The 27,981-nt window shown below is 51.1% G+C and overlaps 1 protein-coding gene across 1 annotated transcript in view; it reads right to left on the bottom strand.

Annotated features, from left to right (window-relative positions):
* The window catches only part of ITGB5 (integrin subunit beta 5), a 62,991-nt gene that overhangs the window by 25,887 nt on the left and 9,123 nt on the right, over window positions 1-27,981 (bottom strand). Inside the window, exons 3-9 of the mRNA XM_074594565.1 lie at window positions 23,551-23,755; window positions 18,235-18,484; window positions 14,413-14,581; window positions 8,463-8,624; window positions 6,932-7,027; window positions 5,761-5,850; window positions 2,642-2,776 (exon numbers count right to left, since the gene is read on the bottom strand). Coding sequence (XP_074450666.1) covers window positions 2,642-2,776; window positions 5,761-5,850; window positions 6,932-7,027; window positions 8,463-8,624; window positions 14,413-14,581; window positions 18,235-18,484; window positions 23,551-23,755 — 1,107 coding nt within the window. The remainder of the gene's footprint in view (window positions 1-2,641; window positions 2,777-5,760; window positions 5,851-6,931; window positions 7,028-8,462; window positions 8,625-14,412; window positions 14,582-18,234; window positions 18,485-23,550; window positions 23,756-27,981) is intronic.

The following is a 27,981-nucleotide window of genomic DNA, read 5'->3' on the forward strand; positions in this document are numbered from 1 at the left end:
CTGAGCGGGGACAAAGGTTTAGGTGTAAGTTAAGACACACGGCCCCAGAACGGCTGTCAAGGGTATCCTGGGAAGGAAGGCAGGAGGGAAGGGCAAGTGTCCCGAGGAAAAGCCATTCTCTGGAGCGGGGCCGTGCTCAGTGCATTGAGCTTTACTCTCAGGTGTGCAAAAAAAAAAACCCAAAACAACTGTACGTCTAGCGAGAGCATCTGCAGCTCAGTGCACGCTCATCTGCCCGTCCCACGAGGAGTTTGGCATCCTTAACATTTCAAAACTCTTCACCGTCAGCCGTCAGCAGCAATTTTCCCCATCGGGGGTTGTTGGCTTCTGTGAAGCCTATTCCCACGAAATAAATAGGGAAAAACTCTAGCCCATAAAACCCCAGTTTTTATGCTATATAGCATAATAAGCATAAATAAGAAACTTTGTTGAAACCAAGCACTAGCAAGGATCTAACCGATGCAGCTCAAGGACCTGAGGTGCCTACAGGATCACGGATTTAGAAGATTTTATGGGAATCCTGATCTGTACAGAGAGGTGTGCACCAGTCACACAGTCCCAAGCTTCCAGCACTCTGCTAACGGGCCATTTTTGATGGATGCTTCTGCTAAGACTGGCTTCAGAAGGTTATACATCATTATATGGTTATACATCACCCCCCTACTCATTTTCTGTTGCTACAATCCAGTGTCAGGGATTTTCTCCTTGAGAAAACCAAGACCATCCTATGGCCGCTTGCTTGGCCCCCGAATTAATCCTGCTGTTTGGTGGGGGTCTCAGGCTGGCTGGTGCTGCCTGGCGCTGCGAAGAGGATTAACCTAATTCCAAGGAAACAAGCCCCTCTCCTAAGCATCAGGAGGGAATGATTTTTCTCTGGAGACATTTGGGGTCACCTCACGCTCTCACTGCCTGCTCCATCCCACATGCCAAGGGGTGACGTGCAGACAGCGGCACAGCAGCCGCCTCCAGCCGGTAGAGCTGCACCCCCAGGAAGCCTCCCTTGACCCCCCCTCCCATTCCCAAGGCCTGAAGCAATTAGGAAACAAGCTCAAATTACAGAGGAGAAGGAGATCAGAAAGCAAGCTAAGGGGATCAGGGTAATCCTGCTCCCTTTCACCCGCTGACACCCACGCCCCTGGGGCTAAACCCCAGCGGATTAGGACCCAGTGCCAGCATTATTATCTTTGGGGAATCCTTAGTGGATCTTGATCCATGTGGAAGCAATGGGGCCGAGAGCCACTGAACGGGAGGGGATGGAGGGATGAGACCCCCATGATCCCGTGGCTTGTCTGCCAGTACAGGCACCTCAACACTCCAGTGCACCAAAAATGGGAGACACACCAGTGCTGGCTCCCTGCTGCACCCCAAATCTTCTGCTGCCTGGGGCAGAAGGTATCCCTAGTTCATCCGGATTGGGAGAACCAGTCATTCCCGCTCACGTCATCAGCCTCTGTGGATACGGGCACGCACGTACCTGCTGCCAAACCCCTTTACAGCACAAGCTGCAGCGGCTGGAGCAATCTCCCTGCTCCTGCCAAAGCCGGGAGGCCAGGATCAACCACCAGATTAACTCTGCTACCTCGGGGCTCTGGCTTTGCCGTGGGAACAAGGAGGGCACGTGCCTAGCGTTGGCAACGCTCCAGGGATTGCTTTCGCCCGCCCATCGGAGATCCAGTAAAGTCAGCTAAAAAAGCTGGGGCCACCTCCCTTTTCAGCACTTTGCATGATCCTTATTTGGCGGGCTAAAAATCCAGCTGCTGCCCACTCTTTCAAACTATTTTTATGCGCCTCGGCGCTTAGAGCTCTGGTATGTTTGCAGAGCCGCTCTTCTCAAATAAGGCAATCAGGCTGCTAACGAACCTGCGCCCGCGTCCTCGCAGACAGCAAAAGCCTGGAGAAAGGGAAGGAGCTCCCCGCCAGCCTGAGCCCTTCCGCCCCAGCCCTGCAGCCCAGCAACTCATTTATCTGTATCAATACTCAATTTAAACAAGCAAAACTTAACTTTCCTGATTCTTTTTATAAAAAAGCACAGAATGGATTACGCTATGTATACTTTTAACATTAAGGGGCAAACTATATTTTCATGCTGTGCTGCCTTTCAATAACTCTAGGAACACGGGAGAGGAGAGCTGCTGCCTTTCTGAGCATCCTATTGTTTTTTGCAATCTCCAAGGTTAACCGTGACCTCTTAAATCCAGGAAAGACGGGTTTAGATTCTCAAACAATAACAGGAAAACCTTGCATGCTTAACAGACCAAGAAGAGACCATCAGACCACAGCAATAAAAACTTCACAGGTGAGAGCGGGACGTGAATATCTGGGATTACACAAAAAAAGCCCATTCTTGACTATTGCATCCTGCTGCCTGATCAAGACCTTTGAGCTCAGGGTGCTGTAGACAAGACGCCTGTATTCCTTCTTTCCTCACAGCTGAACTTGGGCTAATCTATACCGCCCAGAGCCACTTCCAGGAGAGCGGCTCTCTGTGAGTTTCCATATTAACACGCCACAGCATGAGCCGAGCAGAGGAATATGAGCAAACCTGTATCTTATTGCCCGGGACTCTCTCATCGAGAGAGGTAAGAGGCTGCACAGGGGGTGAAACAGCCTCTCCAGGGGACGGACCAAAAGGCAGACTCACCGTATCTCCTATTTTGAGATCCCCGCACTTCCTGAGCCCAGGATAGGACAACCCGTCCTGGCATGTGGCAGTGAAGGTCAAGCCAATGTCCTCAGGGCTGTCCCAGACTGTGAGCTCCACCTTGGACCGAATACTCTAGAAACACAATGGGAAAGCAAACCATCAGGTTCCCAAAGGCAGGTGGGTTTCTTCTGCATTAGCCTCTTCTCCTGATGTTCCCAGAGGGCAGCTAGGCCATCTCTGCACCTATATGAAAAAAAAGAATCACCCGTGCACACACATTGACATTTGTGCTTGACTTAACCAGCTCAGGAGACTTCTGATGAACACAACTAAAGTCATGGGGAGCTGCCTACAACCCCTGCGGGTGGCTTATGCCCTTTAGGACAGCTGCGATGACCACTGTAGCCAGCATTGATAAGATACGGATGCACAAGAAAAAGAAAGAAGAAAACATTCTTGACCACGAACAGAGCATCTCTGAGCTTCATGTGTGTACCTGCACCTCCTGCTCCCCATAAACCAGCCCCTTAGAGAAGCGCAAAGCTTGATTCTCCACTGGCAGTCATCCTGTGACATCCATTGTACAGCATAGAGAAGGTGTAAAACTGCACGATCTCCATCCTATTTTCTTGATTTCCCCCAACTGGTCAGAAAAACGTATTTACCCTCTTTAGAGAAAACGACAAATAGACTCATAGAATCATGGGGTTGGAAGGGACCTCTGGAGATCATCTGGTCCAACCCCCCTGCCAGAGCAGGGTCACCCAGAGCAGGTTACACAGGAACGCATCCAGGGTTTTGAATGTCTCCATAGAAGGAGACTCCACCACCTCTCTGGGCAGCCTGTGCCAGTGCTCTGCCACCCCCAAAGTAAAGAAGTTCCTCCTCACGTTTAGGTGGAACTTCCTATGCTCAAGTTTGTGCCCATTACCTCTTGTCCTGTCCCCGGGCACCACTGAAAAGAGCCTGGCCCCATCCTCCTGACACCCACCCTTCAAGTATTTATAAGTGTTGATAAGATCCCCCCTTAGTCGTCTTTTTTCCAGACTGAAGAGACCCAAATCCCTCAGTCTTTCTTCACAAGAGAGGTGTTCGAGTCCCCTAATCATCTCGGTAGCTCTCTGCTGCACCCTCTCCAGCAGTTCCCTGTCCTTCTTGAACCGGGGAGCCCAGAACTGGACACAGGACTCCAGGTGCAGCCTCACCAAGGCAGAGCAGAGGGGGAGGATGACCTCCCTCGACCTGCTGGCCACACTCTTCTTGATGCACCCCAGGATGCCATTGGCCTTTTTGGCCACGAGGGCCCATTGCTGGCTCGTGGTCGTCCTGTTGTCCACCAGGACTCCCAGGTCTCTTTCCACTGAGCTGCTCTCCAGCAGGTCAGCCCCCAACCTGTCCTGGTGCATAGGGTTATTCCTCCCCAGGTGCAGCACCCTACACTTGCCCTTATTGAATTTCATAAGGTTCTTCTTTGCCCAACTCTCCAGCCTGTCCAGGTCTCTCTGTATGGCGGCACAGCCTTCCGGTGTGTCAGCCACCCCCCCCAGCTTTATGTCATGAGCGAACTTGCTGAGGGTACCCTTTCAGATGTGTCAGCTGGAAACACCACCATGGGGGGAAAAAAATGAAAAAAATCTCTTTCTTTGCGAAACTTTTCAAAGTGAAAAACATTTTCCATCAGCAAGGTTTTGGTATGCTCCTACCCCCTTTCTTCTGCTCCTCATCCCTCCTCCCTGCTGCACACACAGACTTTTTAAGTCAAAAGAAAATGAAGTTTCTAAGTATTAATTTGGAATGAGGTTGTTTTGTTTCATTCTTCCAATGGCTGGAACTGATTTTTTTTTACTAGTGGTGTCCAAAAAAGACAAAGGTTTCCGAAATGGAGCTTTTTATACAAATACATTTATTTTCCAAAGCCAGCTTGCAACTCCATCCCTCCCCTCCTTGTCCCCAGCACTCACCGAAGTGGCCAGATTAAGGAAAAGTGCTAATTCAGACCCCTTGCCAGTCCATGGGATAACAAAACCAGGGTTCGCATGCTGGCAAAGAACTAATGCTTTTGGAAATGGGCAGGAAATAACTGAGTTTTGGCCGGGTGCATCTAAACAGCCCTTGAGGGAAAGAAGAAATAATTTCCCATCTCTCTGCTGTAACATTCATGGGGTGGCAGTTGGGACCGTACGGAGCATCCATCACCTGCAGGCTGAATGCCACACAGGCCGGTAAAGCTGAACACGCTGCTCTGCCCAAAATTATCGTGTAGAAGTTCACCGTCATACCGATACGCTCTCCTGTGTCTTCCTGCCCAGAGCATCTCACCTGGGGCATGGCAGAAGACAGGACACTGGGCCAGACCTAGGTATAACCTTGTCTGGGCTCTTCCTATGTTCCTATACAGATGCCAAGACTTCTTATTAGCCCTGTATAGTAATGCTATTAGCCTAATTGTAATGCTATTATTATTAGCATTTATTATTTAACAGCTATTATCATTTAACAGCTGTTATTATTTAACAGCTATTATTTTGCGCTGTTACACAGAGATACCTCCTCACATCACCACAGCCACCACTAAGGGCGACTGCAGGATTTTGCTGCTGCGGGATTTTGCTGCTGTGTTGTTTGGTGGCCCCCAAGCCTGCTGCACCTTCAGGGATGAGTGGAGATTGCTGGAGAGACCTAGAGGAAGAACCTGGCCCTGAGGTGGAGCAACGTCCCTCCCTGAAATAAAGCTGTCTTCTGTAGCCCAGGGAAAATTCAAAGGATGAATCGTTTCTTTGTAAAAACAAGGAAATCCTGAACCATCAGTGGCTCCAGGGATGTCTGATGTGAAGGCCACCTGCCACAAATCAGGGCTGTATTTAGAGGATAATTCTGCACATGGGAGGCATGGGGTGAAATCCTTGCTCCACTGCAGGCTTCCTTGGGCATCCCTGTGCTCCTTCTCCACCTCACACACCTTGTTTCCCTCCCCGGGGTGGATGCCCCAGCCTCGGCGGTACACGGAGGACCGGGAAGGAGGCGGATGAGCTGGGTGGAGCACGGCAGGGAGAGATGAGCCGGCCAAGCTCTTGGCGCTTCACACGACAGCAGCTGGTGGATTAAAATGCACTTACGTTGTAGGCCTTGACGATCAGCTCGATGATGTTCTTGGAGTCTTTGTGCAAAATCTCCACCGTTGTCCCAGGGATCAAGGCCGTAAAGTTCTTGGGGAAAAAAAAAAGAAAATGAAAGAAAATGCTGAGATGCAGAGAGGAAAGCAGAGGGTGAAGAGGAACAGACCCCGTGCCAGGGACACCAGCCACACACCCTGCCCCATCCTCTGGTGGTGTACACGGTATGGCTTGGCTCACGCTGATGAGGAGCTTTTGGAAGCAAAGCATTGCTAATGCGGCACATTGAACACTAAACAAAGCTTGCGGCCAAGGGATGGGGACTAAAGGACGCGGCTCTGCTGCTGGAGGGGGCCAGACCCAGCCGCCGTGCACTCGGAGAGCCGGCACCGGCATGGTGGGGCGGGAGGTGCGGCTGCCCCGACTCGCCGCAGGACGGGCGAGCATCCCTGGAGAGGGGGTGGAGAATGAGCTCAGCCCTCCCTGTGGGCGAGCAGCAGCTTCTCCACCGTAGCAACGCAGCTGCTTGTTGGTTTCGCTCCAGCCTCGAGAGCCGGAGCAGAGATCTCCGAAAGCGATCCCGCCTGAAACACCTCCCCGCATCCGCAGAGGAGCGAAACCTCACGGGGCAGCTCCAGACCCAGGCCGGCCCTTGTGGCTCAGGTCACCTTTTCCTTTGGGAGGGGAGAGCGGGGATGGCAAGGGAATTCGAATTGTATGTGCCACATCGGGGCCCTGGACTACGGGATGGAAAAACACAGCTGGGCAGAAACACTGCGTGCGATTAGGTAATGGGATTAAGTCACTGCGGAATGGGTTGAACAGGTTTCTGCGCTCTCGCATGCTGCACGGCTGGCAGCCCTCCGAACATCGAGATTAAGCTGGAGTCTATTTTAGGTCTTCACATGCTCGCTAACATATATATGTTTGCTCTAAGGAGCTTTAGTGCTTTTCGCTGAAAGGACTAAGCAGGGAAGGACGGCGGGCTGAGCCTCGCCTGCCTGCATCTGCCTGCCCCTGCCAGCCCCGCGGGCAGCGGGGGGCTGCCTGCATGCATGCCCGCAGCTGCACACACACGCTCGTGGCTGCCCATGGTGCCACCAGGAAGATGCTTTCACAAGACATTTAAATGCCCACCCCCCACCCCCAGCCCGGGCGGCTCGGCAGCACTTACCTTGTACAGGACGTAATGACTTTTCGTAACAGCGAAGATCAGGTGGATGTTGTTTTCAGCAAGTTTCTCCCCAAGAAGCGCCAGGGAAGGATAATCCTAGGGGTGCAAAAAGGGCAGAAAGACTGCTGGGTAACACAGAAACAAAGACTAATTTCATTGCTCTTCTCTTCCCAACAGCAAAATTCGTTCCAGAAACGTGGCATGTTTTGCTGTGGGATGAAGTCTCTGATGTACCAGCACAATCCCAGCTCAAATAGTAGAAACTCTGTCATCCCTTAAATATTTCTGCTACACCCTTCACTAGAATATATGACTGACAACACCATTAGTTACAGCAACACCTTAAACACTGGATTTCTTTCCTTCCCCTTTCTGCTTTGCCAACAGCAGACACGTGTGTAACAAGCTGGCTGCCATCCCCAGGGATGCAAGGCAGGGAGATCTAGAGCTGCACTAAGTGGAAATGTATGATTTTTCTCCCAAAGCAGAGACATCCACTGCCTGCTCTTTTCACATACTGGAACCATAAAGTGATTACTAGAAGCTCCTTCATTCTGCAGACTTCCCAGACAGAGAGGACGGCAGGACGACAGTGCTCTAGCTACCCACACGCAACAAAATAATGAACCAGGGCTCACTTGCAAGAGACCAGCTTGAGTTTAGAGCCCCTGGCTGCTTCTGAAGTGCTGTCCTCAGAAAAAAAACACCTCATTGACTTGCAGACTGGACGGATGATTGAGAGCCTCCAAGACCCAAACATGGAAATACCGAGGCAGCATTCCCACGTCAGCTCCCCGGCATAACTCCACATCAGTTCCGGGGTTGTAGCCAGTACACATATGCTTCCTAGGATTGCACAGGTGGCCAGAGATCCTAGCTTCCATGCAGAAACACCTGTTACGAGGTGACATCCATGCAGGAATAAAAATCATAAGTAGTGGTGGTGATGCGCTGAAGAGAGCACCCTTCTGCAGAAGGAGGTGATAATGAGACAGCAGGCAAGTGCTCGTTCACCCCAGAAGTTTCCCCCACTGAGTTTAAATTAAAAAAAAAAGGGCCAGTTTGTCTATTTATTACTAAGACCTCTGTTAGTGTTGTGCTCAAAGGCTGTGAATAAGAGGAGCGTCCCGACGTGCTTGCTAGTGTAGCCACATCAAGGTAGACTCAGGGAGAAGCTGACAGTCCACTGGACATTTTAGGAAATGGATGACATCTTTGATGTTTCCTCTACACTTTTCAGGCAAATCTAACGCACTTCAGGACACCAAGTTACTTTTCCCTCCCTTGCAATAAGCCCTGAAGGAACTCGCTAAGTTCCTAACCCATTTTTGTGCATCGCAGAAGCATTCACTACAGGGGGATGCCCAAGGGAAACACCAAATTTTATTTGCAAACTGCAGGATGGGGTGAAACCACGCTGGTCAGGGGCTGCATGTGCCAAAAACTGAGGCAGTTTGGAGTGGCTGGTCTCCAGAGACGTCCACCAACACCCCAAGGTCTCCAAGTGCTGGCCCTCCGTGTCCCCCCTCACCAGCTGGCTGGATGCGCTGTACTCGTTGGCTTCATTCAGGTGGCACTGGCCGTCGTGGGGCTGCACCAGTCCCCCCAGCTTCCCATCCAGGGCTATGTGGGGCACGTCATCCGTTGTGAAGACCAGCAGGTGAGATGCCTCCTTACGCCAGCCGATCTTCTCCTGAGGGAAGACAAACCCCCGTGAGACAGCCGGTCTGCCCCTGCCAAGCCCATGCTTCACTCTCACCCTGCACGTGGTCCCAGCCACGCATCCAACCAAAAGCACTAATTAGATCTGTTAGCACTAATTAGAAGAGTACCATGCTCCTTTCCACCCATCTCTAGCAAGAAAACAAAATGTGAGGAGCCCACCTAGTATTTCCCAGCATCTCCTTCCAACACATTTACTTAAAAAAGCATGAGGAGGTATGTGGACTGTCCACCAGACCATCTCTACCCAGATCCAAGAATAAGAATTTCAGCTGCTTTTATAGTCAAAGGAGACCTGCCAAATTCCTCCACACACATTTAATCTGACCTTGTTTCCTCAGCTCTGCGGAGAGGCCAAGGCAACAGCAAGAGCTGCAATATCCCCGCTCAGCAGTTTCATTACTGCCCGCTCCTAAAGGCTGTTTCTGAGCACGGTGATGTCCCCGCACAAGGGCTTGGCTTTGGTGCACCCACATGCGTGCACAGGCGCTCTGTGCAAGGACCAGACGTTATCACCATCTTTGCCTGGAGGGAGATGCAGGGATAGATATTTATTTTTTATTTTTTCAAATAAAGGGATAACATTTAGTTGATAAACTTTCTCTTTCCACGGAGCTTCCCCAGGTTTCTGGCTTTTCATCAGCCTGAGCAGCAGATCCGTGCCTACAGCAGCACACTGAAGCTGTTTGTTGCAATGGAAGAGGAGGGAAACAGAGAAGCCCAAAGGAAATTTTTGGAAACCATGGAGCTGCGGCACACTCCCCTGCGCTGGCTGGCTGCTCCCACTGCCAGCTCGTGCCAAGCCGGGCAGGCTGAGGTCCCGCCTGCCAACCACGGTGGGGAGATCCTGCCGCGGCAGAGACCGGAGCCAGAAAGCTCCATCTCCCAGAGCTTCCCCCTGGGCTGGCCACCCTACCCGTCTGCCAGGAAAGATGCAGCCACACACCTTCCCTCCCCACACGCATCCAGCATCCCCCTCCCCAAGCCCCCGGCTCAGAGCAACACAGCACTTGAGAACGTGGGAAGGGATGAGGGAAAAGGTGGTAAAAGCTTTCTGATGGGAAGGCAGTGCAGATGAATACACCCGACTCCTCCAGAGCTTACTGCTCAGCTTATTTAGCAAAATCTGACATCTACCTTGTTTCACATTAACACGCTAGCCCACAAACGGCTGCAGCCCGGCTGCAAAGACGCTCGCTATGGAAAGAGCTGGTGTGGGCAGGGCAGGAGGGCAGAGCAGGCAGAAGGATGCGGAATCACGGCTGCCAGCGCAATTTTCGCCTGCAAATGTGAGTCATAGCCTAAAGCCTGCTGATCTTTCCGATAAATATAACTCTTGCTTCAGGGACGCTATTCCAGAGTAGATTGCTTTTTCCTCCCTATTGCAGAAATTATTTTTTCTTTAACAGTATTTTAAAGACCCCCACACACCACAAATAAGGCCATAGGAAGAAATCTTCGGCAACACACATCCTTTGCCGTGCACCAGCATGTTACAGTCCAGCTCAGGATGTAATGATGACTTTTCTGCTCTGGGAAGCAGGAGTCATCCCACTGTGACCCCAACTGGACAAAAGGCAAAACATTCATGCCAAAATGTAATTTCTTAAGAACTCAACACAAAAGTGATTACGTCTAACAACGCAAGAAGCAGTTGTTGGTCTACTCAGTCACCAGACAGAAGCCCATCCAGTTCACTTTCCTTTGTGTATCCAAAGCTGATTTCTTTTCTTTTTAAACAATTGAGGCCAAGAAACTCCAAAAGATATTAAAAGGATTAGTTTGAGTTTCATTTCCTTAGAAATGTGGTACGCACAAAGAAAACGAGCTGCATTCAAGCAGCAGTTATGAAGCCACTTCAGGGATGATGCTTCCATTCACCTGCCTCCTCAAGTGATCCTTTAAATCACGGGCTGAGCACCCCTTTACAGACAAGCGCTGTGTCTCTGACACACACCTTCCCACATAAACAACACCAGAAACACTCTGGTTGCTCAGTTCAGCAACTCGCTTCCAAAAAACAACGAGCACCCACAGTGTCAGTGCCAATATCCAGGCACTGAGAACATTTGATGCCTTGGAGCATTGGACCAGGGTGCCTCAGATGGGGTGGCCAAGCCGTTGCCAATGCTACGCCAAAAGAGCTGGAGACCTATGGAAAAAGCACCCGGAGAGGTCGGCACGCCGAGGAGCTGCCGCATCTCACACTGCCTCCGCCAACAGCTTCCCGGCGCTGGAAAATACAGCTCTTCGACACGGAGTTTCCACCGCGAAACCCAGAGCAGCACTCTGCTCTGCTTAAAACAAATAACCAAAGAGACTTTCATTTATTTTTACTGGACTGGGATTGTTGAACAAAAAAACCTGCACTGACATCTGCCCCCTCATCTGGTTTTTGATCCCTATGGGATAGGGAGGATTTTGAAAGCAGGGGTGGGACCTGACCCAAAGCAGAGTGAAGTGGGAAGACGTGTCTCCGCAGGGCTGGGCATGCTACGGATCCTGCCCCTGCTCCTGTGACCAGCTGCAGTTGCCTCCCGTCCCCCGAAAGACCAGCTTCTCACTCCCTACAGCCAACAGCGACTGGCAAAACTGCCACAGCTGTCCCAGCACAGCACAGCCCTCCAAATCCTATTGAAAAGGCTGAAAAACTCAGCATCAGTATTTCCAAGCCTGAAATAAATACCTAAATTTATGCTCCGGGCACACAAACTGCCAGGAGAACCCCTAGGTTTGTCAATGTGTCTAAAAACCCACCACTTTCCCAGGCGCAGATCCTTTGGGAAGAAAAAAACAGACACAGGTGCAAGACAAGTATGCCTTAGAGATTAAAAAAACAAAACCTGCTTCATTTTGCATTACCTCTGAAAAGCACCTTGGCGTGTCCCAGATGTTTTGGCCATCTCCATGTACCAGTGTGGCTAGCAAGCACCAATTGAAACTATTTCAAAAGACACTTTATTTTCTAATCCAGCATTATCTCCGTGCTGCATCTTTGTATATAAGATCTGAAACTTATACATACCACCAAGCCATGCGGTGCTTGCACTTAAAGAATGGCAGAAAACCAAAACACTGCAAATGGAAAATGTAATTACAGAAGGTTGATTAATATTCCTGGCCAGCAATTTTAGCGTCAGGATAAAGGCTTATTGTCTCTGGCTCTTTCACTGCCTCCAGAATAACATTTACCGTATCTTCATCTTTCAGAAAGGAGCCAAACCCTGGGCTCGCTCGTTAGTCTGTATTAGCTGGGCAAACTTTCCCCCCTCCTTGGGTTGAAAACCAGGCCAAAAAATGACTTGAGCGTTACAGAGCTCTTAGACAGCTCATGCAGAAGAAATGCTTGATATGAATTACATTATAAAAATACCTAGTCAACAGAGTAGGTATTCTTTCCGACCCCTCAGTGATTGAAAGGGGAAGAGAAGACCACGCTTGGGACACCGCAGCTTGGGAACAGTGAGGCTCTGCCATGCTGTGACCAGCTCTCCCCGGGACATCCCCCTTGACTCTGCTGCTGAGCACAAAGTACTTCATGGTCAACAGGCTGCATCGCCCTGAAGGTGGGGGACTTTCTAAGGTCATAACTGCCTTAAATCTTGGGTTTTGAATATGGTAGAGAGGCTGAAAGCTCTGGCCAGAGAGATGCAATGGGGCACCACAGCAGTGATGAGGAAACCCACCCCAGGAGCCACCAAGGTATCTGTATGCCGCTCTCCCTGTACTGGGGGAAAATATCTCCTGAGTTACTACAAGCTACTGTCCATGCACGTTTTATTCCCCATGATACTTCATTAATCATCGCTGGATGCAAAGCACCATTCAGTGCAGCAAAGAGCATCCTCACCAGCAAGTGGCACTCACTGCCACTCCAGATGTCTGCCACCTTCACCCACCTCAACGGTGCTGAGCCCCACCACAGCCCACGGCCACTGACCAATATGGGCCATCACTCGGCCGCCGCCGTGAGGGAAATTAATCACTAAGCTCCCGTTTTGGCTACGGGGCTTAGGAGGTCAATCAGCTAGCCCGGAATTTTGTCTATTCCAACTGCGGACAGAGACAGCCTTTGCTGCTCCTGCCTGTGATCAGCAGGCAGCTGCTCCACCCACAGCAAAGGGCTGCCAAGGCAGCACGAGTTATGACGCAGCTGGTTCTCCTGCCTCATACACCAGTCCCATGGACTTTCTTTCCCGCCCCCGAGCTCCAGTAATTAATTAACCACTGCGGCTGCAGAAACTCCTCCGTCATGACCTGCCATATCATGCCATGAGCCATGCAAGCGCACAGGCTCACCTCTGCTCACCCTTCCTAGAGGTTGCTCAGTCCTGAATTTAGGCAGCACCAGCATCTAAAGTCACCTTCTGGATTTAGAAGGGACCAGGCTGTGCACTCAAGAACCAAGTCAAAGATTTTGGTCCGTACCAACAGTTTGAGACTGGCACAAACATCTAGGAAATATCTTGCAGGTCTCCTGCCTTCCAGCAACACCTCCAAAATGAGCCCTTGTGATACACACCGCAGTATTTCTGCAGTGTAGGGAAATGTTGTCCCAGTTTTGCAATAACATGGTGGAAGGGACTGCAGAAAACCACATTGTGGGTGGCACAACTGAGATGTCACCACCCCGAGATGTCTCTGCTCTAACCATGACAGCCACTTCTCCAAAACTGAGAAGCACTTTACGCTCAGAGGAGTATCGGGAGCAGCACTGTAGACGTGCGAACAACTTTATCTGTGATGGGTTGGGAGAGGGAAGATGACTGTTGGGTGGCAGCAGATCCAACAGGGCAGGTTCAATCCTGTCATGAGCATGAAGTGTAAATGAAGCCAAGCCAGGCGAGGGAAGATGTGGTTTCCCACGAGCCCACGTCACATCACTCCCACAGACGATGCCTATCTCCCGGCTCCCAAAATTCAGACCCAGAAGAAAACACACCCATCCAAAAGGACTATGCAAGACTGGAGCAAAAAAAAAACCCCAAACTGTATGTCAAGAGGGAAAAAAAGCAAGCAGAGCTGTCCCTGGCGAGTGGGGCAGCTCAGCCATGTGGCAGATGGAACAGATGCTTCCATCCCTGATGCACAAAGGGATACGGAGCAACCCAACTGCTTGTTCCAGAAAGGTCTTCAAGCAAATCTCCAAAAACCCTAAGGACACGGCTAACATGGCACCAAGCTAATGAACTCTGTCTTTAATTACTGCTCACAGCTCCAGTTCTGCTGACAAAGAGGGAGAGCAGGCTATCAGCACTTGGAGGTGGGACCATCCAGCCCCATACACCAAAGGGGGCAGGTACGAGCAGTAGGAACCAGCTCCAACTCTCAACACGGGTCAACCGCTGCAAGATGTGTTTGACACACACTTAAGAAACGCATTAAACCAACGCACTGTGCTGTTGCACACAAATGGACGTGAATCTTAAAGGATTTCATCCCAGCTGCTTAGGGATCAGCACCTACAAGTCTAATCATGCAATGAAATCTCAGCCCTAAACTTGCATTTGCAAATCTCCATTTTTACCCCTTTAAACTAGAAAAGATATTAACATCTTTTTCTTTGCCTGTTCACGTACAAAAGCACACAAAAACAATAGCCTCTACTTTTCAAGGCATCTTTCATGCATTCTTGAAGAAAAATTTAGTAGTTCCTTCCAAGAAATGGCATACCGAAGCCTTACCCCGGTCCAAGAACACAGCAGAAGAAACCTCCTAATTTCCTTTGCTTTAAAACCCCAGAAATGAGAGCGACTCACCTTGCACACAGCAGCCTGCAAAATTGCATCGAAACCACCCTCTGGAGCATCTCGGTTGCGGGAAACCTTCTGTTTCTGAACTTCTTCATTGAAACGGTCGACTTTATCCGTTAGGGACAAGAGGTGGCGGAAGCCAAAGGACGGGACACAGCTGGGGAACAGCTTGTAACTGTAGGAGGAACAGAGGAACAGTCAGCTGGGAGGAACATCACCAGCAGCCAAGAGCTGCAGAAGCTCCCAGGCTGGTCTCCAAACCTCTGTTCAGAGGGATGAAACACTTCCACAAGGCTTCATGTTTTGAACACTTCGATTTCTGGCTATTTATCTACAAAACTCCACAGTAGAGACCATCTTTTTGGTTTCCCTCTGGTGGCTTTGAGCATCTGAAGTTTCCAGAGATCTCACCAGGGCCAAATGTCTCTCTCCCCATAAGGTCTGAGTGGAGACACAAGGCTCTGGTGTTTCAGCACCCAGAAAGTGGTTTTCACACTGGAAGTCTGCAGTGCAGGATGCGACCAGCAGTGACGCAGAGGGCATGTCGGGGCAAGAGGGCCAGAGCCGCCCTCCGCAGGAGCCCAGGAAGGTGTGCTGGTGTCAAAGTGCACCATGCAGGAACATCACTGCCATTCAGCTACTTTCCCCCTATTTTTCAATATGCATTTTCACTTTGTCATCCAGTTTTCTTGTCAATACATGCCACCCTGCACCACTGCACACCACAAGGTGCATTAGTAACCAACTCATGCATCCTCCCACTCTCCCTGCAAGCCGGTGAGCAAACACCATCTCCACTTTCCAGGGCGCCGCTGGAGCAGAAAGGTAGGAGTGGCACCCTAAGGCAGAGAAATGCCTCGGCAGGCTACCAGCAAAACTTTTTTCCATATAAACCAGGAGGCAGCTTTGGTGCTCACCCCATGTCCGGGAGAGCTCAGCGTGGGAAATCAGTGAGTGTGTGCAGGGGAGAGGGACGAGAAGGGTTAAGAAGAAAATGTGTTTAAAAAGGAGTTGGGCTGGCACTAATTCACTCTTATCTTCAAAGATAAAACAAGGAGAACAATTAAAGGCCTCTGCTGACACATGACCCACTATGGGTAAGTTGCAAGAGGCTTTTTACACAAAGGAGTATTTAAGATTTACCACCTCTGGGAACTCCAATCACTCACAAGGGACCCCAGAGCAGGGATTTCCACCCGCACAGTCTCGCACATACCTAACCGTGGGGCAGGTCCCACTGCCCTGGGCCCGGCTGGCAATTAGAGCCATCCCTCGTGATCAGCCCCGTGTTCAGACTTGCATCCTGCTCGTACCTAGGGCCAAGGTGAGGAGCGTGTGATGTGTGAAACCCCTGTGCTGCAGGGACTCAGTAAGCAGACCTGAACCCATACGATACCTCTGGGTGCTCAGTTTGCCAGAGTCCTGGTCCAGGAAGAAAACACAGACACGCTATAGGCTCCCACATCCCATGAAGATGTATCATTTAATCCTTTTTTGTTTTACGCTCCAGGTTTGCTGGCAGAAGCTGCAGGCAGCAGCAGGACAGATGATGGATAGCTGAGCGACTACGCAGCAGTGCGGGTGGGTTATCTCAGGCTGAAACCTCCCCAGGTCATATCACAGATAGATGGGCAATTTGGTGTTCAGTCAAACCCTCTGCCTTCCTTATCTAGCTTTTTAAATTTAGTGTTTGTTTCCTGTGTATTACCTCTTCTTGAATGACACCATGGCTGCCTGAGGCCACGTCCTGGCTCCCCAGGAGGTCCCAGCCAGGATGCTGGGCCAGGAGCAGGGGCGAGCAGCAAGATGGGGTGAGACGGAGGAGGCACAAAGGATCCCGGCCAGACCCCACATGAAAACAGGGCTGCACCCCACCCAAACCTGCAGGTCAGCCATCACCGTGAGGAGGAGAGAACCTGGACTGGGGGCAAAAACACCCACCGCAGCTCATGTTTCTTTGCAGCTTTTTGGAGATGCAAGCAGGCCACCGGACAAAGTCTGCTTTGACACTTAGAAATAGCTGCAAACAAAACCCCACCTGACAACCCACCTCGCTGCTGCATCAGGGAGCCCCCTAGCAGCAGCGACTGCCCGTTTGCAGGGCAGGCAGGGGAGGGCGACACTGCTGGAGAAAAACGAGGAGCCAGCACCCCTGGCTTGGATGAAGAGGAGACAGATGGCGACTGGAAGGGAGTGCCCACCAGGCGAGCTGCCTTGGACAATCCTTCCTAAATGGTTTCCCAAGACCAGGCTGGCTTAATGTAACCCATAAACAGAAAAGCGACCACCTGGGTAAAACCAAAAGGACGTGCAGACAGCCTGATCATGGTGGGAGAGGATGAGTCCACATCTCTGGATGACCTCAATAAAAGGGCATTAGCAGTTTCAGGCATGCCTCGCTGCAGAGTTGTCCAGCTCCACCCTCTCCTCTTCTCCCACCCTTTCCCTCCCGCACTTTTCACCCTATTTCACTCAGCAAAAGCCATGCCACATCAATTAAATCACACACCAGGCAAACAAAGTTTTCACTGGAGCAAAACCCAGTCCCTAGCCCACAAGCAACGTGAGCAGGTGATGGAGACTGAGAACAATAGAGATGACTGAGCACAACCCTCTGAGGCCGTGCCAGATTTTCAGAGGGAAGAGCTACAAAGAGAGAGGTGAAAGGTGGCTATGCTTCATGGACAAAGCACGAGTTTTCAGTGTTAAAATCTATTTGACTTTCCTCTCTGGACGGAACTGGTGAAAAGAGAATACGGATAATTTTGTATGGTCAATGGTCAATGTGCAATGAGATGCCAAATGCTTGGCCAATGCCAAAATGTGCCTAGAAACTCATAGCTGATGCAAGCTCCCTTTAATCTGCCTCTCACACGGAAAACTTAAAGGATGCATGCATGCAGAGCTTGGCATCCATCTGTGCTGTGGTCTTACAACGTAAGTGTCCACGAATGGCTCAAATAAAAGTGCTAACCTTACTGCCCTTACATGACTAGGAAGCACCCCAAGGTGAAGACCCCAAGGTAAGTGTCAATGGTGACATTCTCCCAGGAGAGCACTTGCTGCTGTATCCATCCTTTTATACCAACATCCAAACCCATCTGAGCCTGGGCACCCTCCACTGCACCCCTTTTCACTCTCGCATAATCCCTGATTCTATGGACTTGATCCCAACTCGACCAGTTAAAGGCAAACAGAAAGAAAAGGAGGAAAGCTCCGATATCACCACAAAGCAAACCACATCATTTGTCTTTTGCAAGTGCCAGTTTGCTTTCCTTACACAGCAATAAAGATGAAAAAACCTGCCTGCCATCTTCAAAACACTGGAAAAACTCATTAATCAGTCCTACAGGCCCTCACAAATCTCACTTCCCCCAAACACTTCTGTTGGAAGGACTTACATTGCCTTGGTCTCCTTATCTGTGAAATGGAGACAAAGAGCTTAATTGATTTACTCAAGGCCAAACTATGACTCAGAACTAGGATCAGAAATCAGGAATTTCTGGCTCTTGCTCCTATTTCTTAACGCCTGTAAAAAAGCCTGCTATGTCTGCATCCTCGTCAGGTACTTAAAAATAGCTTCAGGCTCCCGATACAACAGTTTCCCATCTCTTGATGCAGAGATCTCCCAACAGCCACTGCAAATTGGAAGCTGTCCTATTGTGAATCGCTCTAGAGCATCACAGCGACAGCCGTGGCTAATCAGCATTACCAAAAGCCAGGGCTTAAGTCTGCTTCATTATTTAAAGCAAGAATGAGAAGAGAAGACTGCAGCCAGGCTCTGTGCAAACACAGGGCTTGTCCCTTCGAGGTACACCCACCACTTACCCAATGCAGGGATTGTTTTGGTATCTTGGTGCCGTGTAGGAAAAAGGAGAAATGTTTTTGTCCACAAAGGATCCAAATCCCAGCCGGAAATTGCTAGTGAGCTTTCGCATCTCTTCAGCCAGCTTGGTCCCCAGATTGCGAATATTATCTAGGTCATCGTTCATGGACAGGGAGAGATCCATCAGGTAGTAGAGGTCCACGGGATAGTCCTCCACTTGCCGAACCTGAACTCGGAAGGAGGTCCGGTCACCTGCACACACACAAGAGTTGAGAGGGGTGAAAAGGAAACTCCTAGCACACATAAAATCCAGACTGCGGGCTTCTTCCCCTCCGACCCCTGCAGAGCAGACAGATCACTTCCAAAGAAGAGGGCGAGGGGAATAAGCTTTTCCAAATCCCTCCCTTAGGAGACTAACAGAAAAGCAGGTAATGACTTTGGGTCCTTTTAAGCTACGGAGAGCACTGGCTTGCAAGAAAAAGACACATCTATAGACTGCATGTCTCTGTTTTACTTTGGAGATATGGGAAAGGGTCTTTCCGTCTCTCAGCTGAGAGCATGTCTAAGGGGGGACACATGAAAAGTGCTGCTGCCCTGGACTGTGTACAGTCCAGAGGTGTTTTCCTAGAAAACTGTAAAGAAAAGCAAGCAGAGTAAACCTCAAATGGATGTTTCATGGACTACTGAAAGAGGGACCCTGCACACGCTTGCTTGGGCATGTCCTCAAAGCAAACCAGGAGCAGTCCAAGGAGTCCTGCACAAAAGAGAGGAGTGGGAGCAGGAGAAGGAAGGAGGTCAGGAGAAAACAGCCAGTGTGAGATGAATGCAAGAGGTCCTCTGAGCTGTGCAGGGAGGTCAAGTCAAAGCAGACACAGAAGAAACATCTTTTAAAAGGATACCTCCCCCAAAACAGAGCCGTGCCACCATCACGCTGGAGAAAGCGGAGCGAAAGGGAAGTGAACTGGAAAAAGAAGGTTGTTAGGGTCAGCCAGGGAAGCACTGAGGCAGAGATGAAGCTTCCCGAAGTGCTGAAGACAAGGGAAGGAGGTGGCAGGGCTGAGTCACAGGCTGCGCAAATGCGAAGAAGAGCGGAGGAAAACCTTTCCCCTGACCTTCCCCTTTGCCAAACCACTTTCACCAGAGATGCTCTCCAGAAGGGGGGCCCAGGAGGGGAGGCCACCGCCGGCACTGCCCACACCTCAAAAAAGGTGAAGTGGCTTCCAAGTGAACTCAACTTCACCAGTTGGTGAACCACGCGGACCTCGGTGGAGCCAAAGAGGAGGCAGCAAATGTTTGATTTATGCTTTGCTGAGAGAGGGGTCTAAATGGAAACCCCAGACTCCAGTGCCCTCAAGCCCCAGGCTGCTTTGGAGATCCCACGTCCCCAGCTGCCACCTCGGCCCCTTTTCCGGCTCAGTGGGGTCTCAGACCCAGGGACTCAGATCCTCTCAAGACCAAGCTCCCTCTCCTGCCCACCTCTCCCAGCTCTTCACGGTCGAGGCTGAACTTCAGGCACTGGCAGGTTCTGCAAAACACTCATGGCTTCCCCTCCTCTTCCCCAGAAACGAAACATTTTTTAGTATTGTGAAAACATTTCCCTAACTGTTTTATTGTTCTCCTCATTGTTCGCAGCAGCACAGCTGCTCCCACTTACTTCCAGCCCAACAACACGCAGCAGCAGCATCCCAGAACTGCCGTGCTGGCAAGACACGGCACCAGGGGCTTTGCAGCCCGGCAGGCAGGAGCCCTGCGTGGCTCCTGGGGTCACGCTCTGTGTGACGAGCCACACGCAGGGCCAGACACCCTCCCTGCCTCCAGGATCTGCTTCGTAGTGACTCCCACAGCCGTCCCCGCGTGCGGGGAGCGAGTGGATGCCTTCTCCCAGCCCTCGGCGGCAGCTGCTTCGACCCAGCAGCATCCACCCCCTTGGCAAAGGATCCGGGATCCCAGCACCCAGGAGGACGTGCACAAAGACCAGAGCCTGCCTCTTTCGCAAACAAAGCTGTGAAGGGTTTAGATCTGGGTCCGTGTCCTTTGCTCCACCAGTTCTCTGTGCATCTCACCAGCTCGGTGCTGGGGTACCAGGGGAGTCAGCTGCAGCTCCTAAATCAAGACCTTCCCTCTATTTAGTGATTTCCCTGTGCATTTAGATCAAGGGTGGCTTCCAAGCTTCTTTCTCACAGCTAATTGCTCCCCCCTGCAGTCTCCTCCAACCCGGCAGGGCTTGCAAGAGGCACCGTCCGCAAACTTGCACACGTAGGTATTGCCCAGACACCAGCTGTAGGATGCAGGAAACTCTTGCCATAAATATTCCTCCTTATTCTCCCCAACTTTCATTTCCTGCAGGAGCGGGACTCTCCCGGCACAGCCTGAGACATGGCATGCCGCAGGATGCAACTCAGCACAAGATCTACAGTAAGCAAAGCGACCGAGGCAGCTCAACCAAATCAGCTGGCCTGACGCTGTACCTGGCATGTATTTTGTGGGGGGACAAAGGAGCACATCATTTATATAGTGCAAAACCTGTGAGCACCGACCGCAGGGTAAGAAACCATGACGGCAAGCTTGGCTTCAATTCGGTGCTGCAAGAACGTGCGTAACTCCAGGAAAATTAATTCCCATTACTATCTTTTTCATTCCTACATATTTTTCCCACTGGAATACCCAACCCTTTCAGAAAAAGAGGATGTTTCCTTCTGCATGTGATGTCCCCAACATTTCAGTTTCCAAAACTCTCTTCTTCCTGAGCAGGTCTTAAGGTGGGAATTCCTGTGCCAGAGAGCATATTTGGATTGTTCTAATCCAATCTTCTTTTAATAGTTATGAGTTTATTAGTTCCTGAGAGGACCAGGATCCTGGTCTGGGTTCTTCTGTCATTCCTAACTGCAAAAATTGATTATCTCAGAGAAAATATCACTAATACATGTAGATGTAAGTCAAAAGAATTTATTACTCTCTGTGCACAGCATTACTCTCACACTCCTAGGAATAATCCAGTCCCCTGTTTCCCCACATACTGTCACCACCATCCTCTCCTTAGGGCTTTTACTGAAAAGTTTTAAACGCAAAACTGAATTCAGAAATGTTTCTTGGATGCTGTCACAGAGAGGCAGCGCAGAAACCGGAAAAACTGCTCTTGGCCAATTTACAAACACAAACTCGACAAGCAAACTTACCCATGAAAAGCTGTTCTTTCTGCTTGGCGAGGCTTAAGGCTTGATGAACAACACAGCTCGCATCTATTCATTTTTTTTAATTCCTTTTACACTCGTCATATTTTTCATCTAACCGGGACACACTGCTTTACAGCTGGACATAGGATTAAAAAGCAGTGTTATAAAAACTAAATGCTCGATTTGAAAGCTACGCTGTGAAGGAAGTCAATTTAAAGCCTTTGGAAATCAGCTGTGGGCATGGAGATTTGGGGATATGACTTCTGCCACGGGACGATTAGATCAAACTGCCTGGGTGGGAACGGCAAACAATTGACAATTCGCTCCCTTCTGCTTCTGCTTAGTGGTCTAAGAATAAAAGATCACCATCGCCACAGACCGCCGTGTGTATTCATCTTTGAAATAGGACACTCTTCATGCCCAAAATTAAATCAACATTGTCTCCTTTTTGTCTTGGGTTCACAGGGTGAAACCCATTCTGAAGCTCAAGGATTAATGGATAATTTAAACTGGGGATGCTAATACACGGGTTTAGGAAGTCATCAGCCCCAAGAGGGAGTGCTGCCCAACATCAAAAAGAGAGCAAATACGGGAGATACTATTACAAACATCCAGGTATGTCCCTGCTCCTGCGATGACCCTGATGCTCGGCAAGAGGAGTGCAGGGAGGGGAGGTCCCCGGCTCAGCAGCGGGGGCCCGGGGGTGATTCCTGCAGCTCAGCCCAGACCTGGAGGGCTCCTCTGCTGCCCATGGAGAACCGAAGGTGGCCACGAGTGTGGTCCCCTGGGAGGGCTGGCAGGAACGGCACACCAGCCCTGTACAGCCTGAAGCATCCGACAGCGCAGCCCCCGGAAAGCCACAGGGACCCCCATGCCCTGCCCCAGACCAGAGCGGATCCGCTCCTCTGGCTGGGCAAAACTGCCGGGGACTGGGAAAGGGGAATTTGCTGGGCACTGGGAGTGAAGGAGGGTCTGCGGGAGGCGAGATGGGGAAGCTGAGACAGCCCTTTCTGCCAGGAACCACCTCAAGAAACAGGAGGAATAACAACTCCCTTTTTTTTTTATGGGAGCAAACCTGTTTCATCAGCAACATTCCGTTGCAGAAGCCACGCATCTAGCCATACATCCAGTGGTGGCCACCCTCGGGTACCTGCTTTTAAGCCTTTGAAGCAAAATGTCTTTACGTTTGAGGGTCTGACTGATGACAGCAGTCACACTGCTGAGGAAGAGTTAATTAAGAGACATGAGGACTATCCAACCCTTAGAATTAAAGCAAAAAATCCTGCAGCAACTGATAGGCTCCGGGAGAGCACTGGTAGCGTGAGCACCAGCTCAAACTCCTGTTTTTCTTGGGCAAAACATCGTATTTCATTTTTCTGTATGCTCATAAGAGCTGTCACAAAACTGTAAGCCTTAGAAACCCACACCAATTGCTTATAATGAATTGAGCTTTTATATTTGCTTCTTAACTTTGCAATAAAGACCTTTTTTTTTCCACCCCCCCTTCAGAAATATCGGCTGCCAAATTTTTGCAAGAATTCTGAACCCACATTAAAGCTTCCCCCCACTACGCAAAAACTTTTGATAACAAGCATGCTCGCATGGCTCAGTCCAGCCGGTCCCTTCTAATTTTTAATTAAAAGGAAGAGATTGAAGAAAAGTGATGGCTCAGGGGAATGAAACAGGGGTCTGGCCACAGTCCAAGGCCTGAGTCACAAGTTCAAATCTCCATCTTCAGCCTTGATCCCACGGCTCTTTTGCATACCGACAGAAAACAGATACGCATTTTTGTTTCCAATTTATAGAAGGAGCTGCCTCAGTTTAGAGTCAAGCACTGTCAGCTTGGTGGAGGATCCAAAGTTATTTTAACTCCTTCCACCCAGTGATTACGTTCTGTAAGTCAAGCAGGTTCCTTTTAAACACATGCAAAGGTTAAGTTTTGGGTGGGGTTTGACTGACATTGCCTGACAGTGGTGCCATCTCATAGAGATCATACGCCTCAGCCCCAAACTTGTTTGTGATGTACCACTAAGTTCACAGGCTACAAGGTCAGGGGCTACAAAACGCTCTTGGCATGTCCTGGCCACCCTTTCTCACCCCCACAAACACAGCCCAGCACGTCGCTCACAGCCCTTGGGGACTCACCAGGACGAAGACTCAAGGCGACCTTCTGAGGCATGATCTGCGTGACGTCCAGGTGGGTCTGGCCGGAGCCCTTGCTGCTCAGAGGGACGTTCTTCACCACGTTGATGCTGCTGCTGGGGTTTTCGATGGCTCCGTCACAACCGTTTGCAATCAGGTTCTGCAGGAAGTCGCACCGCGACGTGATGGACTTTGTGCTGCCGAACTCCTGGGGGGTGAAGAAGGGACAAAAGGAAAGGGGAGGAAGAAACATCAATCCCACAGCAGGGGCTTTGTTTGGACACACTGGTATCTGTAGGAAACAGGAGATGACAAGGAGAAGCTGGTGGCATTTGTGGTGGCTGTACTCAAAAGCAGCCTGCACTGAGCCTCTCAAAGGGATCTACCAGGAAAAGAAATCCTGTGAGGCTTTGAATTTGCTCTCAGACCACCGCAGCAGAAAGCTAAGCCTGGGTTTTCTCCCCAGCCACAGCAGCAGCACTTGCTCCCAGCCCTCTGAAAGCATGGCAAAGTGTTTGCTTTGCCACCTGGAAATCTCTTTGAGGGGAAAAGGTGAGAAGTTGTTACTTTTCACACGCGCATCACCTTGAAGGAACTTTGCAAAAGAGAGAACGGAGGACAAGGAGGTTGCATCGCGGGAAGCAGGACAAACCCACCAACCCCGAGAGCCACGTCAAGATGTGAAGCTGGAGATGGAGGCTGGGTGGCTCCGGGGACCCGCGCCCTCTTCCCTGGGCGAGATGCCACATGTCCCCATGTGAGCACGGCGTGTCCCCACTCCCTCCCACCTCTGCACTGCAGGCGTTGGCACCACACCATCACATGGAAAATAAAGAAAAGTGACCACATCCAGCCGTTCCTGAAGCGGAGCAGAGCCGGGGCGGTCTGACGTGGACAGGCTGTCCTGGGCAGCTCTGCTGGAGAATGGGGGAGGTGGGAGATGCCGCCTGGGAGGTGGTCGGAAGGCAGCCCATGCTCGCTGCCGGAGGAGGGGCTGCCATGGCAGGGAGCATCCCAGCACCCGTCCCCACCGCTCCAGCCCTCGCCGTGAGCCCCGCGCCTGGCGCACAATGCAGCCTTGTGCCGGCAGCGCTGAGGAACAGCCAGACACACAATGCAGCCTTTTGCAAAGAGACCATTTGTTAGAATGCCTTTTTTTTTTTTTTTTTTTTTTTTGTCCCCCAAAGGGCCAAACGGAGCAAGCCTCATGCCCAAAACTTATTGGATTTTCAGCAGTCGATTCTTACTTATTTCTGCACCATAACAATAGAGACAACCGTCTTCTGCTCCGGGGCTGATGGACTGAAATGACATGAAATAATGCAGAGAAGATGTCTGCAGCCATGCCAGCCCCTCCTTCAGCTGCACAGCCAAAAACCAGTGTGGGGCTGAACAAACCCCCCTTTTTTGCTGATGCTTCAGCATGGCAGAGGACAGGGGAGACATGGAGGAGGGAGAGGTCTTCCAGCACACCTCGCCTTCACACCCTGCAGGGTGCCCCGGGGGTTCTCCGAGGACAGCCTTGGCCACGGGGCCCGAGGACACAGACAGAGGCTCTGCAGCGTTTTCTCACTACAAGGTCCCAACGCTATTTGAAAAATGTGAGATTTGCATTCCAGCATCCAGCGGCGGGACCCAGCCAAGGAGACGGCATATCAGATGGATGCAAACACGAATTTCTTGGAATGCGTCGTGTAAACAGATGCTCTTCCAAAAAGGAGGACTGGGACTATTTAAATCATCTCCAGCATGACAAAATAAAAATCAGAATCCCTCACAAAACCGAAAACAATGCCCAGCCTTTCAGAGCAGCACGTTTAGGGCAGCCTTGGAGAAAAGTTTATCTCGGATGTGGTTTGACCCAAAGTCAGTGAAAAGCCAGTGGGGTCCAGGCGTTCTCCTGGGCTGGTCCATCCAGCAGCAGGGCACCCCTGGGGAGATGCTCTCCTGCTCTCCCGGTGCCTGGACCACTGCTCCAGGTGAACACCTCCGCCAGCTCATTTCTGCTGGCCACCTATTAGAAAGGACACTCTGGTTGTGCAAAAAGCAACACCAATAGCACCAGGAGTGCAGCCAGGAACCTTTAGTTATTCCCCAGGAATTAACACTGGAGAGAAGTATCTACATAGGACGATCTGGATGAAGGGATCGAATGCACCCTCAGTAAGTTCGCAGATGACACTAAACTGGGCGGGCGTGTTGATCTGCTTGAGGGTAGGTTGGCTCTGCAGAGGGACCTGGACAGGCTGGACCGATGGGCTGAGGCCAATGGTATGAGGTTCAACAAGGCCAAGTGCCGGGTCCTGCACTTGGGTCACAACAACCCCACGCAGTGCTACAGGATTGGGGCGGAGTGGCTCGAAAGCAGCTTGACAGAAAAGGACCTGGGGGTGTTGGTTGACTGCCGGCTGAATATGAGCCAGCAGTGTGCCCAGGTGGCCAAGAAGGCCAACAGCATCCTGGCCTGTATCAGGAATAGTGTGGTGAGCCGGACTAGGGAAGTGATCATCCCCCTGTACTCGGCACTGGTGAGGCCCCACCTCGAGTACTGCGTTCAGTTTTGTGCCCCTCGCTACAAGAGGGACATTGAGGTGTTGGAGCGTGTCCAGAGAAGGGCTACAAAGCTGGTGAGGGGTCTGGAGGACAAACCTTATGAAGAACGACTGAGGGAGCTGGAGTTGTTTAGCCTGGAGAAGAGGAGGCTGAGGGGAGACCTTATCACCCTCTACAACTACCTGAAAGGAGGTTGTAGAGAGATGGGGGCTGACCTCTTCTCCCTGGTGACAAGTGATAGGACGAGGGGAAACGGGTTCAAGTTATGTCAGGGGAGGTTTAGATTGGATATTAGGAGACATTTTTTCACTGCAAGGGTTATTAAACATTGGAATAGGCTGCCCAGGGAGGTGGTGGATTCACCATCCCTGGAGGTGTTTAAAAAAAGGGTAGATGGGGCACTTAGGGACATGGTTTAGAAGTGGCTTTTGTCAGGGTAGGTTAAAGGTTGGTCTTGATGATCTTAAAGGTCCCTTCCAACCTCAGCAATTCTATGATTCTATGATATTTAGGGCTGCTCGTGCAACTGCAGCCTTCATCAGGCATTTCCAACCCTCCCCGGGGTCTGCTCCAAAGCCTCTTGATGTGAACGGAAAGACTTGACTTCAAAGGGCTTTGAATGAGGGCTCAATTTTCTGGCTGGGGCTGGGGGAGCAGAACGAGAGCCAGGAGGGGGGTGGGGAGGGGGCAGCAGCCTGGGGAGAGGAGGATGGCGGCTTCTTCCCCCCAGCTGCTACTCCTTAGCAGTCGAGCTCGGAACGCCACGAGAGACGGCTCTGGGTATGGTACTGTTTATATCGATGTTCATCATCCCAGCGAGGGGCGTACAGGAAAGCAGCATCGGCGCCGGCAGATGGGGCGAGGAGCACACCCGCGTGGGACCTGCCGGGAGGTTTTTCGGGGCAGGGCGCCCGTGCATGTGCAAGCCTGTCTGTTTGAGAAACGGTTACCGCTGCAAATGTGTTCTTCTGCAGCCTCCGTGACAGAAGTTCTCCAAAGGAAGCCCAGGAGGTCGGGGGAAAGCCCCCACGCAGCCCCTCCTGCCGGGAGCTGCACAAAGCAGCAGCACCTCTGCACGGGTCCCCCTTGCTTGACTCGGCTATTTTCTCTTAAACTTCCTTCTAAAATGGGCCCAGAGGACATGCCACAGGACAAGCTGCAGCTCATATCAAAGCCAGGCCCTTGCTTTTTCGGTGAAATGCTGCATTACCCGGGGTGGAAGAAAATAACCCCCCCTCAGGGGTGCAAACGCCACCAGGCAGGGGGTGCAGCTCAGCACCCAGCGGCTGCAGGACCAGCCCCTGCGTCGGTTTCCAACCCAGGCAGGGTGACACCAAGCAGGGGAGTGAGGGTGGCCTCGGGAAAGCCCCAGCAATGGCCACAGCACCCTGCAAATCCCCCTCGTGAGCACCCGCAGGTCAAAACCCAAAGGCAAAACTGCGGCTACCAGGTACCATCACAAGCACAAAGTTTTCTGCAACACAGAAAAATCGAGGCCGCCGGAGGTTAAAGAAAAGGCAAAAAAGGATGAGAAGTTTTGAGGAGTAAAGGGAATTGTGCAGGTCCAAATAATTCAGGAGCGACTAAGCTGAACGGCAGCCCCACACCAGCTCAGACGTGGCACGTTGGTCCAAACCCCGATTCCCCCTGAGCAGAGGACACCTCACAGTGAGTTAAGCAATTCGGGGTGCCCAAATACCTGCCGACCGTCTCCCTGCTCCAGCGAGAAATGCAGCAGGTGCCCCGCGGCAAGCAGGAACTGCCCCAAGCATCGCTTCGTGCCACAGAGAAGCATCGGCTCAGGGAGATCCCACCTCGTCCTCGTTAGTAACGCCGGCCGCCCGCAGCCCGGTGGGCGCTTTGCGGGCCGGCCTCTGCCTT

Source organism: Larus michahellis, chromosome 7 (genome assembly GCF_964199755.1).
Source record: "Larus michahellis chromosome 7, bLarMic1.1, whole genome shotgun sequence".
In the NCBI taxonomy this organism is placed as follows: domain Eukaryota; kingdom Metazoa; phylum Chordata; class Aves; order Charadriiformes; family Laridae; genus Larus; species Larus michahellis.